The 13,155-nt window shown below is 45.2% G+C and overlaps 2 protein-coding genes across 11 annotated transcripts in view; one reads left to right on the top strand and one right to left on the bottom strand.

Moving 5' to 3' along the window:
• Positions 1–1,518, bottom strand: part of ATXN3 (ataxin 3) — a 67,823-nt gene extending 66,305 nt beyond the window's left edge. For 8 of the 10 annotated variants that reach the window (XR_007727592.1, XR_007727596.1, XR_007727594.1 and 5 more), the window contains exon 1: positions 1,416–1,507. Coding sequence is in view for 5 of the 10 variants with exons in the window: in XM_050799154.1 (XP_050655111.1) it covers positions 1,416–1,439 (24 nt within the window). In the remaining 5 variants the exon portion in view is untranslated. Of the gene's footprint in view, positions 1–1,415 lie in introns of all 10 variants that reach the window. The other 2 variants (XM_050799157.1, XM_050799155.1) reach the window with 2 other exon arrangements.
• Positions 1–13,155, top strand: part of RIN3 (Ras and Rab interactor 3) — a 768,425-nt gene that overhangs the window by 161,731 nt on the left and 593,539 nt on the right. The window lies entirely within an intron of this gene.

The raw sequence follows: 13,155 nt of genomic DNA, 5'->3' as shown, positions 1-13,155 counted from the left end.
GAAAAGCATTGTACTTAACAATTTGTTCCAGGCACAGTGGCTCACGCCTGTAATCACAGCACTTCGAGAGGCTGAGGTGGGAGAATCACCTGAGTCCAGGAGTTCTAGACCAGCCTGGGCAACACAGCGAGACCCCTGTCTCTCCAAAAACATTAGCTGGCCCTGGCGATATACACCTGTAGTCCCAGCTATTCTGGAGGCGGAGGAGGGAGGATCGCTTGTGCCTAGGGAGTCAAGGCTGCAGTGAGCCATGATCTCTCCACTGCACACCTGCCTGGGTGACAGAATGAGATGCCATCTTTAAAATAAAAATTAAAAAAAAGATTTATACTACAGATTTACATCTGGTAAATGTATTCTTTTGTCTTTGCTTTATTTGTTGTGTGTGTGTGAATTTTAAATGTCTGGGATAAACGATCATTTATAAGCATTTAATAAAACAAAAACCCTTTGCTCCTCCTATTAAATAATAGCCTTACCAGCAACTCTTTCCAAACATGATACTATTATGAAACAAGATATCATGTGCCAAAGTTGTCCTGGGGAAGGCTTCACTCACATACAAATGGATGGATAATAGCATGTGAGAAACGAGGAGTTTCTCCACATGTCACAAACAGTATCTTCAAGTGCATGGTCACTGAAGAGTTAAAGTGACAGCAGGCTAGGCAGACCACAACAAAATCATTCCAGTCCACTCCTAATACCTAAAAACAAAGCTGGCTGCCTGCTCCGGAAAGATGAGAGTACCAAAAGAAACCAAACCCAAACATCCCGTAATAAAAACTCGTGACGACTTCCCTGTTTAGGGGCACAACGGGTTTCCTACTTCACTTCCTAAGTGTCAGGCCCTACAGTGGGCGAGCCAAGGTCTCCTCCCTCGGGAGGCTCGCGGACCTGGTGCAGGGGAAAAAACATGAACAAGACCTCAAAGATCTAAATGTAGGGAAGACTCCAATATAGAATTGAGCAGTCTGGAGAAAGAAAAGTTAATTCTGCCAGGAGTAGGGTAGGAGGGGTCGAGGGAGGTGTCCCAGAGGTGACTGTAGCTAGACCCTAGGGAGAGGGAAGGATTGGGGAGGGGTGAAGGAATCCTCCGAAAAGCTATGGAAAGTGACTTAGAAAGGAAGAAGCAAATCCACTGGGCGCCACCGCGCTCCCGTGTCCCGAGACGCCCCCGGCCCCGCCCATACTCCCTCCCGGCTCCCAGGGCGGGGGCCGCGGGGGAAGTAGGAGCGTAGGTGATGCTCCCCTCCCCGAGCCGAAGAGGCGGGGGGTTGCGGCGTCGCCCCTAGCCCGGCGAGATCGGCATGGGGGCGACTCGGACCCCACCCAGCCCTCCGGGAGGCTGTGATGCCGCGCTCCACGCCCGCCACCGCGCGGCAGACAGCTCCCCACCGCACGCGGACACTCACTTTCTCGTGGAAGATGGACTCCATGTTTATTTGTCTGGAGCCAACGGCCCCCACACCGAACCACCCCCTCCAGCTCCGCCCCCTGTCCCTCCCCTCCGCCCACCCCGCCCCGCCCTGGTCCCCCCGCCCACGTGCCGCACGCAGGCCAATCACCCGCGAGGATGCGAGTCACGTGAAGCGAAGAGCGAGTGAACGCCGGGGACACGTGACCTTGGTAGCGCGTCCTCCTAGTTTCTGTTAGAGGGCCTTCTGGGGGATGCTACATCGCCACCTGCTGTCTGGAGGATCTTCTCCGCTTCCCACCCATTTCTATGGTTTCTTAGGTTTCTGGGGGGAGGTTTGGACCACTCACCTGGGTTCGATACTCTTTTTGTTTTCCACTTTGTACTTTCTACTGTGTTCATATAACTATTTACTTTCTTTCTCCTCCTCCTCCACTGAAAATTTAGTAAGAAAAAACCATCATTACATTCTCCCAAAACCTAGCACTTGTATAAAAGTGATAGCTAGGCCGGACGCGGTACCTCATGCCTGTAATCCCAGCACTTTGGGAGGCCGAGGCGGGCGAATCAACTGAGGTCGAGAGTTTGAGATCAGCCTGACCAACATGGAGAAACCCCGTCTCTACTAAAAATGCAAAATTAGCTGCGCGTGGTGGCGCATACCTCTAATCCCAGGTACTTGGGAGGCTGAGGCAGGAGAATCGCTTGAACCCGGGAGGCGGAGGTTGCAGTGAGCCGAGATGGTGCCATTGCACTCTAGCCTGGACAACAAAAGCGAAACTCCGTCCCCAACCCCCCAAAAAAGGAAAAAAGTGATAGTTAATATTTATATAAGGCTTTCTATGAGCTAGGCCCTTTTCTAAATGCTTTGCATATATTATCAAATTTAATACAGCAAACTTTGATGTAGGTGTTGATGCTATTCATACACATGAGGAAACCGAGGCACGGAGAGGTTAAGAACAGCACAATGTCCAAGGTCAGATGGTAAGTTGCCTTGCCAGGATTCAAATCCAAGTGACTTGTTACCACTGTAGGTGTTCGGACCCTTTAGAGGGAACTTAGAAGTCTCATAAATTGTGTGGGAGACGGGGAGGTAGAAGCGGTTTGATGAAGCTTGAATGGAAGGATAGGTGCAGATCTTGCGCCTTGAAACCAGATTAAGGTGTACTTTTTTTTTTTTTTTTTTTTGAGATGGACCTCTCTCTGTCCCCCAGGCTGGAGTGCAGTGGCACAATCTCCCCGCTCACTGCAACCTCCACTTCCTGAGTTCAAGTGATTCTCTTGCCTCAGCCTCCCAAGCAGCTGGGATTACTGGCACGCATCACGACATCCAACTATTTTTGTGTTCTTAGTAGAGAAGAGTTTGTACCATGTTGGCCAGGCTGGTCTGGAATCCCCAACCTCAGGTGATCCACCTGCTTTGGCCTCCCACAAGTCCTGGAATTACAGGCGTGAGCCACCGCACCTGGCCAAAGTGTACTTTTAAAAGGATGTGGGGAGCTATATAAATATTTTAAAAGAAGACACGTGGTCATGTTTGCATTTTAGAAAGATCACTGGCTGCAGAAAAAAAGCAGTTGCTGTTGAAGGACTCTTCGGAGAGATGATGGTGGTTTGGACTACAGTGGTGTCTTAAAGATGGAAATAGGCCATTCTGAGAGATTATTTGGACGTAAAGAGACTCAACAGAACGTGGTGATGATACGGCTTCGACCAGTGGAAGAATGCTAGGGTTTTCGTCTTGAGTCGAATTACATAAAACGACATGGACAAACGTGGAGTGGTTTTAAGGAGCATAGAGTTTAATAGGCAAGAAGGAAGGGAGAAGAAAGAAAGAGGAAGCTCCCCTGTAGACACAGAGGGATGGGGGCTCCAAAGCCAAGAGAGGAGACCCGGAGAGTAGGGGAGATACCAGCCAATTATATGAGTAGGCTGCAGGAGGCGGTGTCTGATTTGCATAGGGCTCAGGGGACTGGTTTGACCACGCATGTCATTAATGTAGCCCTCTAAAAAAACGGCCCTCCCACCCTAGCTTTTTAATACCCAAATGCAGAGCACCACGATGTTCTACACACGTGGGGATATGCAGGGGTGGCCATGTTGCCAGCACATGTGAGAGCAAGGGCAAGGGGACAATGGTGGGAATCACCCTGTAGGTGGACCCAGTTTCTAACTGCCAGCATTTGCATATTAAAGGTTGCCAGCTTGGGTCTAACAGCCAGGGCTTTCATGCTAGACAGGAAACATTTCTGGAACTGCTTCAAAAGAGACAAAAACTTTTTAAGGACCCCTTTTCCTCTCTATCTGCCTAAAATAATTTCTTAATTACGCCTACCACAGTGAGGGATTGGGGAACGCAGGAGACCGAAATGTGAAGGTGACTTCTGGGTTTGTGCCCTGGGCAGCCACTGTGACAGGAGTGATATTGAGAGCAGAAACAAGGGAGGAAAGCAAGGTTTTGGGAAGAGAATAAGATAGAGTTTACATTTTGGAGATACTGAATTTGAAATGTCTACGGACATTCAAGTAATTATGTTGAGTAATGGTTGGATACCAGGTCTGAAGTTCAGGAGGCTGCTTTGAACTCAATGAAGAATTGTCATTTAAAAAAAAGGTAGCTAAGGCCGATGTGGTGGTGCACGCCTGTAATCCCAGCACTTTGGGAGGCTGAGGCAGGCAGATCTCTTGAGGCCAGGAGTTTGAGACCAGCCTGGCCAACATGTAGAAACCTCATCTCTACTAAAAATACAAAACTTAGCTGGGCGTGGTGGCTCATGCCTATAATCCCAGCTACTCAGGAGGCTGAGGCAGGAAAATTGCTTGAACCCGGGAGGTAGAGGTTGCAGTGAGCCAAGATTGTGCCATTGCACTCCAGCCTGGACAACAGAGTAAGACTGTGTCTTAAAAAAAAAAAAAAGTAACTGAAACCATGGGAGTGAATAAAATCATTTTAGGGAAAAAGAAGTGCTTGAGAAGAGGGCTACAGCTGAGCCCTGAGGATAGAGAAGCAATAGCCAAGGAGGAGGGAGAAAAAGCAAGAAAGTGTGACATTGTGGAATGCCTGGGCAGGGGACGCTTCAAGGGGTAGTCAGTTTCAGTTGCTGCCAGTACGTCAAGCAATACAAGGACTTATAAGAGGCCACTAAATTTTGTTGCTATGGAGACAATTGGTGACTTTGGGGACTGCAGGTTCAGAGGAGCAGAGGGGGCAGTGAGAGGTAAGGAAATGGAGACTGCCAGAGAGGACCAGGTGCTGAAGGAGAGGATTCGGTACCATTTATTGAGCATCTCTGTGTGCACAGTTCACAGCCTTGTATGGGGAAAAGTCCATGTTCTTAAGAAATTGTGTGGCCTACCCAGGGAAATAAATCATAGTCTCATGAAGTGAAAAAAATTGCAAACCACCTTTTCTGTTTTTTTTTTTTTTTTTTCTTTTAATTGTAGTTGATGTCTTTCAAATGAATTAATGAAGTCAAATGTCTTAGTCCTTTTGGGGCGCTATAACAAGATATCTTGGAGTAATTTATAAACAGAAATGTATTACAGATCTGGAGGCTAGGAAGTCCAAGATCAAAGCTCTAGCAGATTTAGTGTCCGATGAGGGCCCATTCCTCATAGGTGGTGCCTTTTTTGTGTCCTCACGTGGTGGAAGGGGAAAAGGGGCAAACAAGCTTCCTCTCTGTGTAAGGGCACTAATCCCAGTCACAAGACTTGGCCTTACGATCTGATCCATCTCCCAAAGGCCCCACCTGTTAAACCAACACACTGGGGATTACATTTCAACAAATGAATTTTGGAAAGATACAAACATTCAGATCATAGCACCAAGTATCTGGGAATCATTTTTTATTCTCTTCCCACAACTTCTCCACATCACCCCTTATTCCAGTCAGTCCTCAAATGCTACGAATCCACTCCTAACTCTCTCTCGCCCTTGTCTTCATTGCTACTACTTAGTTCAAGCCCTCTTGCTATCTTGTGTAGTCCAGTCCAAGGATCTTTGAATTGGTCTTCTGATTCCAGTCTCAATAGGTCTAATTCATGGTGCTGTCAGTGATGTTCCAAAAATGCAAATCGTACAAGATTTTCTTTCGTTTAACAAGTATAACTGTGTATCAGGCCCTGGGACTATAACCATGAAAAAGACAGACAGTCTCACCTTCAGGGGACTTACATTGGCAGGGATTCTTAAATAATTACACAACTCTTACTTCAAAATCCTTCAGTGACGGCTGGGTGCAGTGGCTCATGCCTGTAATCCCAGCACTTTGGGAGGCCGAGGCGGGTGGATCACCTGAGGTCAAGAGTTCAAGACCAGCTTGGCCAACATGGTGAAACCCCATCTCTACTAAAAATACAAAAATTAGCTGGGCGTTGTGGTGGGCACCTGTAATCCCAGCTACTCGGGAGGCTGAGGCAGGAGAATGCTTGAACCTGGGCAGCAGAGGTTGCAGTGAGACGAGATTGCACCAGTGCACTCCAGACTGGGCAATAAAGTGAGACTCTGCCTAAAAAAAAAAAAAAAAAAATTCCTTCAGTGACTTCCTATTGCCATCCTATTGCTGGCCTGAAAAGCTCTGTGATCTGGATCAACCACCTGTCCTGTTCTGTTCTCCCCAGATTCTCTCTGCCCCAGTCACTCCAGACTCTAGTCATACTAGCTTCTTCCTTTTACTTCTGGAAAGTTCACTAAGGAAAAGTCTTTTGTGCCACCGCTACACCTTGAGCATGCCTACGTTAAAGCACCATTACATCATACTGGAAGTATTACTTTATATACTACTGAACTAGCAGCTTTTGAGGGGCAGAGGAATCTTACCTTTTTTTTTTTTTTTTGAGACAGAGTCTTGCTCTGTCACCCAGGCTAGAGTGCAGTGGTACCATCTCGGCTCACTGCAACCTCCGCCTCCTGGGTTCAAGCCATTCTCCTGCCTCAGCCTCCCGAGTAGCTGGGACTATAGGCGCCCACCACCATGCCTGGCTAATTTTTTTGTATTTTTAGTAGAGAGTGGGTTTCACCATGTTACCCAGGATGGTCTTGATCTCCTGACCTCATGATCTGCCTGCCTCGGCCTTCCAAAGTGCACGAATCTTACTCTTTAGGTCAAGGGTTACTACAGAGCAATGAATTAATGCATGAAGTTTTTTTTGATTGACTGGTACAAAAAAATACCAATAATTCAGTAGCAGAGAGAGAAGTTACTGAGCTAATCAGGAAAGACTTCATGGAGACAGAAAAGACCAAATAGATGCACTTCTAGTACACTTCCTATGTCATCTTAGGCTACTCACCTTTTGTCTAATCTTCATTGAAATCTTGTGTGGGCCAGGCATGGTGGCTCAAATCCTAGCACTTTGGGAGGCCGAGGCAGGCAGATCACCTGAGGTCGGGAGTTCGAGACCAGACTAGTCAACATGGAAAAACCCGATCTCTACTAAAAATACAAAATTAGCTGGGTGTGGTGGCATATGCCTATAATCCCAGCTACTCGGGAGGTTGAGGCAGGAGAATCACTTCAACCTGGGAGGCAGAGGTTGCAGTAAGCCCAGATCACACCATTGCACTTCAGCCTGGGTGACAGAGTGAAATTCCATCTCAAAAAAAAAAAGAAAAGGCTAAGCGCGGTGGCTCACGCCTGTAATCCCAGCACTTTGGAAGGCCAATGCGGGCGGATCACAAGGTCAGGAGATCAAGACCAGCCTGGCTAACACGGTGAAAACCCATCTCCATTAAAAATACAAAAGTTAGCCGGGCGTGGTGGCGGGCGCCTGTAGTCCCAGCTACTTGGGAGGCTGAAGCAGAACAATGGTGTGAAACTGGGAGACAGAGGTTACAGTAAGCCGAGATCGTGCCACTGCACTCCAGCCTGGGTGACAGAGTGAGACTCTGTCTCAAAGAAAAAAAAAAGAAAAAGAAAAAAAAAAATCTCGTGTTAACAAGAGACATTGCATAGAGATATTTCCATCTTCTTGAACACTGTACCTATTAAATCCAAACTGGCATGAATTTTGTTACCCAAGATGAAATACTTTAACAGAATTTCAAATGTTGGGCATTTTAAAAATTATGCGTATTAAGTATTCGGACTTGCAACACAAATCAGCAGTAACTAAAGGGTATTGTTTCACTGTAATCTTACTCCTCCTAAATTCAATCCTACCTAAAACAAATTTAATAAAATGTGGCTTCCAAGAAGAGGTAGTAGAACTTGGCTATTTATTTTATTTATTTATTTATTTATTTATGACGGGTCTCACTCTATTGCCCACGCTGGAGTGTAGTGGCGCAATCTTGGCTCACTGCCAACCTCTGCCTCCCAGGTTCAAGCAATTCTCCTGCCTCAGCCTCCTAAGTAGCTGGGATTACAGGGATGCACCACGATGCCTAATTTTTGTATCTTTAGTAGAGATGGGGTTTCACCATATTGGCAAGGTTGGTCTCAAACTCCTGACCTCAAATAATCCACCCACCTCGGTCTCCCAAAGTGCTGGGATTACAGGGGAGTCACTGTGCCCAGCCATGTTTTTAAAAATTGGTAACTAATCTTGATGATATTGTGTCATAAAAAATGAATCAAGAGAGAATCCAATTTACTATTACAGATGTTGGCATTAGCAATTTATGTTTCATAAAAAATACTACACATATTTCCAGGAAAGGGAGGTAGAAAAAAATACATACAACAGCATTGTGTTGAAACTCTCCATATATCCCTTAAGGACAAAAGACTTAGGTGTAATATTGCTCTCAATAAAGTATATATGCTTCAAACAAACCAAAGAAAACAAAAGAAATACAACCTAATGTTTCTGATTAGTGCTATTTTTGTCCTTTCTAAAAATATTCTGCTCCTCAAATTGATTACAGATTTTTCAAGTATTATTCATCAATCTGCTTTTTTTCTTTTTTGAGACGGAGTCTCGCTCTGTTGCCCAGGCTGGAGTGCAGTGGCGCCATCTCGGCTCACTGCAAGCTCTGCCTCCCGGGTTCACGCCATTCTCCTGCCTCAGCCTCCTGAATAGCTGGGACTACAGGCACTCGCCACCACACCTGACTAATTTTTTTGTATTTTTAGTAGAGATGGGGTTTCACCGTGTTAGCCAGGATGGTCTTGATCTCCTGACCTCATGATCTGCCTGCCTCAGTCTCCCAAAGTGCTGGGATTACAGGCTTGAGCCACTGCGCCTGGCCCATCAATCTGCTTTCATATATTGAAGGCAAAGGAATATTTTTAGAAGATATAGTTTATTTACTTCTCTATTGTTTTTATTTTATATTTTATCTTATTTTTTGACACAGGGGCTCCCTATGTCTTCCAGACTGGAGTGCAGTGGCACGATCACAGCTCATTGCAGCCTCATCCTCCACAGGCTCAGGTGACCTCCCACCTCAGCCTCCTGAGTAGCTGGGACTACAGGTGTACCCCACCACACCCCAGGTAATTTTTGTATTTTTAGTAGAGACGGGGTCTTGCCATGTTTTCCAGGCTGGTCTCGAACTCCCGGGCTCAAGCCATCTGCCCACCTTGGCCTCCCAAAGTGCTAGGATTGCAGACATGAGCCACCTTGCCGGCCTGCTGGTGTTTTTTAGAATCGTCCCAGTAACTAGTACCTCAAGAGGTTATACTTTTTTTGTGTGTGGCTTTTTGTAACTCTTGTACTATATCTGTACAATTTAGAAGTATATGATTTGAACCACAATGAGCTGCCACTTCACATCTGTTATGATAGTTATTATTTAAAAAAAACTAAAAAATTAAAAAGAGACTACCATATGATTCAGCAATCCAGTATCTGGGTATTTATCCAAAAGAATTGAAATCACATAGAGATATGTGGACCCTCACATTCATTGTACCATTGTTAACAACAGCCATGATGAGGAAATAACCTAAATGTCCATCAATGGATGAACAGATACAGAAAATACATGCAATGAACCATTATTCAGCCTTCAAAAAGAAAGAAATCCTGCAATATGTAACAACATGGATGAACTCTGAAAACATTGTGCTAAGCAAAATAAGCCAATCACAGGACAAATACTGCATGATTCCATGTAACATTCCATGAGTTATCTAAAGTAGTCAAACTCATAGAGTAGAATGGTGGTTACCAGGGCCTGGAGTGGGGAGGGCAGAAATGGGAAATGGCTAATTAATGGGCATGAAGTTTCAATTATGCAAGGTAAGTTCTAGACATTTGCTGTACAACACTGTGCTTATAGTTGACAATACTGTATTGTACATTTAAGATTTTGTTAAGAGGCAGATTTCAAGTTGTGTGTTTTTGTTTGTTTGTTTGTTTGTTTTTTTGCGGGGGGGACAGAGTTTCACTCTTGTTGCACAGGCTGGAGTGCAATGGTGCAATCTCGGCTCACCGCAATCTCCGCCTCCCAGGTTCAAGTGATTCTCCTGCCTTAGCCTCCTGAGTAGCCGGGATTACAGGCATGCACCACCATGGCCGACTAATTTTGTATCTTTAGTAGAGATGAGGTTTCTCCATGTTGGTCAGGCTGGTCTCGAACTCCTGACCTCAGATGATCCGCTCACCTCGGCCTCCCAAAGTGCTGGGATTACAGGCATGGGCCACTGCGCCCGGCCTCAAATTGTGTTCTTATAATAATTTTTTTTTAAAGAGCAAACAATGCTAATCCTTGTCGTTATGGGTTTTAAAGTCTATGTGGAATAAAGAGGGAGAAAAAAAGGCTACAATTTGATAATCTTGACACACACATACATAGAACAGATGGCATGTATACACCTGTGAAACCATCACCTCAATCAAGAAAATGAACATATTATACCCAAGTTTCCTCTTTTTTTTTGAGACAGAGTTTCGCTCTTGTTGCCCACGCTGGAGTGCAATGGCGTGATCTTGGCTCAATGCAACCTCTACCTCCTGAGTTGAAGCAATTCTCCTGACTCATCCTCCCAATAGCTGGGATTACAGGTGTGCACCACCATGCCTGGCTAATTTTGTATTTTTAGTAGACACGGGTTTTCACCATGTTGGTCAGGCTGGTCTTGAACTCCTGACCTCAAGTGATCCACTGGCCTTGGCCTCCCAAAGTGGCTGGGATTACAGGTGTGGGACACTGTGCCCGGCCTTTTTTTTTTGAGACATAGTCTTGGTCTGTTGCCCAGGCTAGTGTCCAGTGGCATGATCTCAGCTCACTACAACCTGTGCCACCCAGGTTGAGGGGATTCTCCTGCCCAGTAGGTGGAACTACAAATGCAGGCCACCATGCCTGGTTAAGTTTTTTTTTTTTTTTTTTTTTTTTTTTTTGAGACGGAGTCTTGCTCTGTCACCCAGGCTGGAGTGCAGTGGCCGGATCTCAGCTCACTGCAAGCTCCTCCTCTCGGGTTCACGCCATTCTCCTGCCTCAGCCTCCCAAGTAGCTGGGACTACAGGCACCCGCCACTTCGCCCGGCTAGTTTTTTGTTTTTAGTAGAGACGGGGTTTCAACGTATTAGCCAGGATGGTCTCGATCTCCTGACCTCATGATCCGCCCGTCTCGGCCTCCCAAAGTGCTGGGATTACAGGCTTGAGCCACCGCGCCCGGCCGCCTGGTTAAGTTTTTTAGTAGAGACAGGGTTTCACCATGTTAGCCAGGCTGGTCTCAAACTCCTGACCTCAAGTGATTCCACAGCCTCGGCCTCCCGAAGTGCTGGGATTATAGACATGGGCCACTGTGCCTGGCCCAGCCTCTTTGTAATTCTTTTCAACACCTTCTAGACCCTGATCTCTCAACCACTGAACTGCTTTGTTACTACAGATTGCTATTTATAACATTTTCTATTTATAGAAATGAAATCCTATCGCATGGGTTCTTTTTAATCTTTCATTCAGCACCGTTAGTATGAAATTCATCCATATTATGTTATCAATAGATCATTCCTTCTCATTCCTGGGTGATAGTCTATGATATGAATTCAACACTTTATCCATTCATATGTTGATAGACATTTGGGTCATCTCATTTTTGGCTGTTACTAATCAAGCTGCTATGAACATTCATGTAAGTCTTTGTGCGGATGTATGCTTTCATTTCTCTTGGGTAAATAACTCAGACTGGGATGGCTGGGTCAAGTGATAGGTGTGTTTTACCTGAAACTGCTAAACTTCTTTCCAAGGTGGGACAATTACTGGTGGCTACATTTTATATTCCTGCCAGCAGTGTGCCTTCTAGCTGCTTTACTTCCTTGCCAACAATTGGTAGTCAGTCTTCCAAATTTTAACTATTTTATTTTTACTTATTTAAATCTATTTTTTGAGACAGTTTCATTCTTGTTGCTCAGGTTGGAGTGCAATGGCACGATCTTGGCTCACTGCAACCTCTGCCCCCGGGGTTCAAGTGATTCCCCTGCCTCAGCCTCCCAAGTAGCTGGGATTACGGACATGCACCACCACACCTGGCTAATTTTGTATTTTTAGTAGAGATGGGGTTTCACCACGTTGGTCAGGCTGGTCTCGAATTCCTGAGCTCAAGTGATCCGCCCACCTAGGCCTCCCAAAGTGTTGAGATTATAGGCATGCGCCAGCCTAACTTTAACCATTTAATAGGTGTGTAGTGCCATCTCATTTTGCTGTTAATTTGCATTTCTCTAGTGACTACTAATGTTGAGTACCTTTTCATGCGCTTACTTGCCATCCTCGTATCTTTTTTGGCAGTGTTTGTTAAAATCTTTTGCCCATTTAAAACATTAGGTTGCTTAAACTGGGCACAGTGGCTCACGCCTGTAATCCCAGCACTTTGGGAGGCTGAGTTGGGTGAATCACCAGGTCAGGAGATCAAGATCATCCTGGCTAACATGGTGAAACCCCGTCTCTACTAAAAATACACAAAATTAGCCAGGTGTGGTGGCGGGCACCTGTAGTCCCAGCTACTCGGGAGGTCGAGGCAGGAGAATGGCGGGAACCCAGGAGGCGGAGTTTGCAGATCACACCACTGCACTCCAGCCTGGGTGATATAGCAAGACTCAGTCTCAAAAAAAAAAAAAAGTTAGGTTGTTTATTATTAAGCTATAAGGATTGTTTACATATTCTAGATGTTTTTCGAAGAGCAAAATTTTAAATTTTGATAAAGTACAAACTTACTGATTTTTAAAACTAGTTCATGTTCTGTGTGTTGTATTTTAAAAATCTTCGCTTCCTGTGTGTATCCTACATTTGAAAAAAGGAAAAATCTTTGCCAAAGCTAAGGGCACTAAAATTTTCAGTATGTGATTTTTATCAAATAAAATCTTGGCCTCATCCTTTTTAAGTCCCGTTGAAGCACAAAGTTTGAGATTTTTTTTGTGAAAAATATATGATAAAAAATTTGCTCTATGATTTAATAGTACTGTGGTCCAAAATGAGAAACAGCAAATTAAATGCTAATTATAAATTTAATACCAACGTATACAATCAGGTACCTAATAGTTATTATTTTATTTTTTATTTATTTTTGAGATGGAGTCTCACTCTGTTACCTGACAGGACAGGTATGCGCCACCACACCTGGCTAATTTTTTTGTATTTTTAGTAGAGACAGGGTTTCACCACGTTGGTAAGGCTGGTCTGGAATTCCTGACCTCAGATGATCTGCCTGCTTCAGCCTCCCAAAGTGTTGGGATTACAGGCCTGAGCCACCATGCCGGGCCCTAATAATTATTATTATTATTATTTTTTTGAGACGGAGTCTCACTCTGTTGCCCAGGCTGGAGTACAGTGGTGTGATCTCGGCTCATCGC

This window comes from Macaca thibetana, chromosome 7 (genome assembly GCF_024542745.1).
Source record: "Macaca thibetana thibetana isolate TM-01 chromosome 7, ASM2454274v1, whole genome shotgun sequence".
Classification (NCBI taxonomy): Eukaryota; Metazoa; Chordata; class Mammalia; order Primates; family Cercopithecidae; genus Macaca; species Macaca thibetana.
Note: the sequence above shows the minus strand (reverse complement) of the source record. Positions and strands in the feature narration are given on the sequence as shown.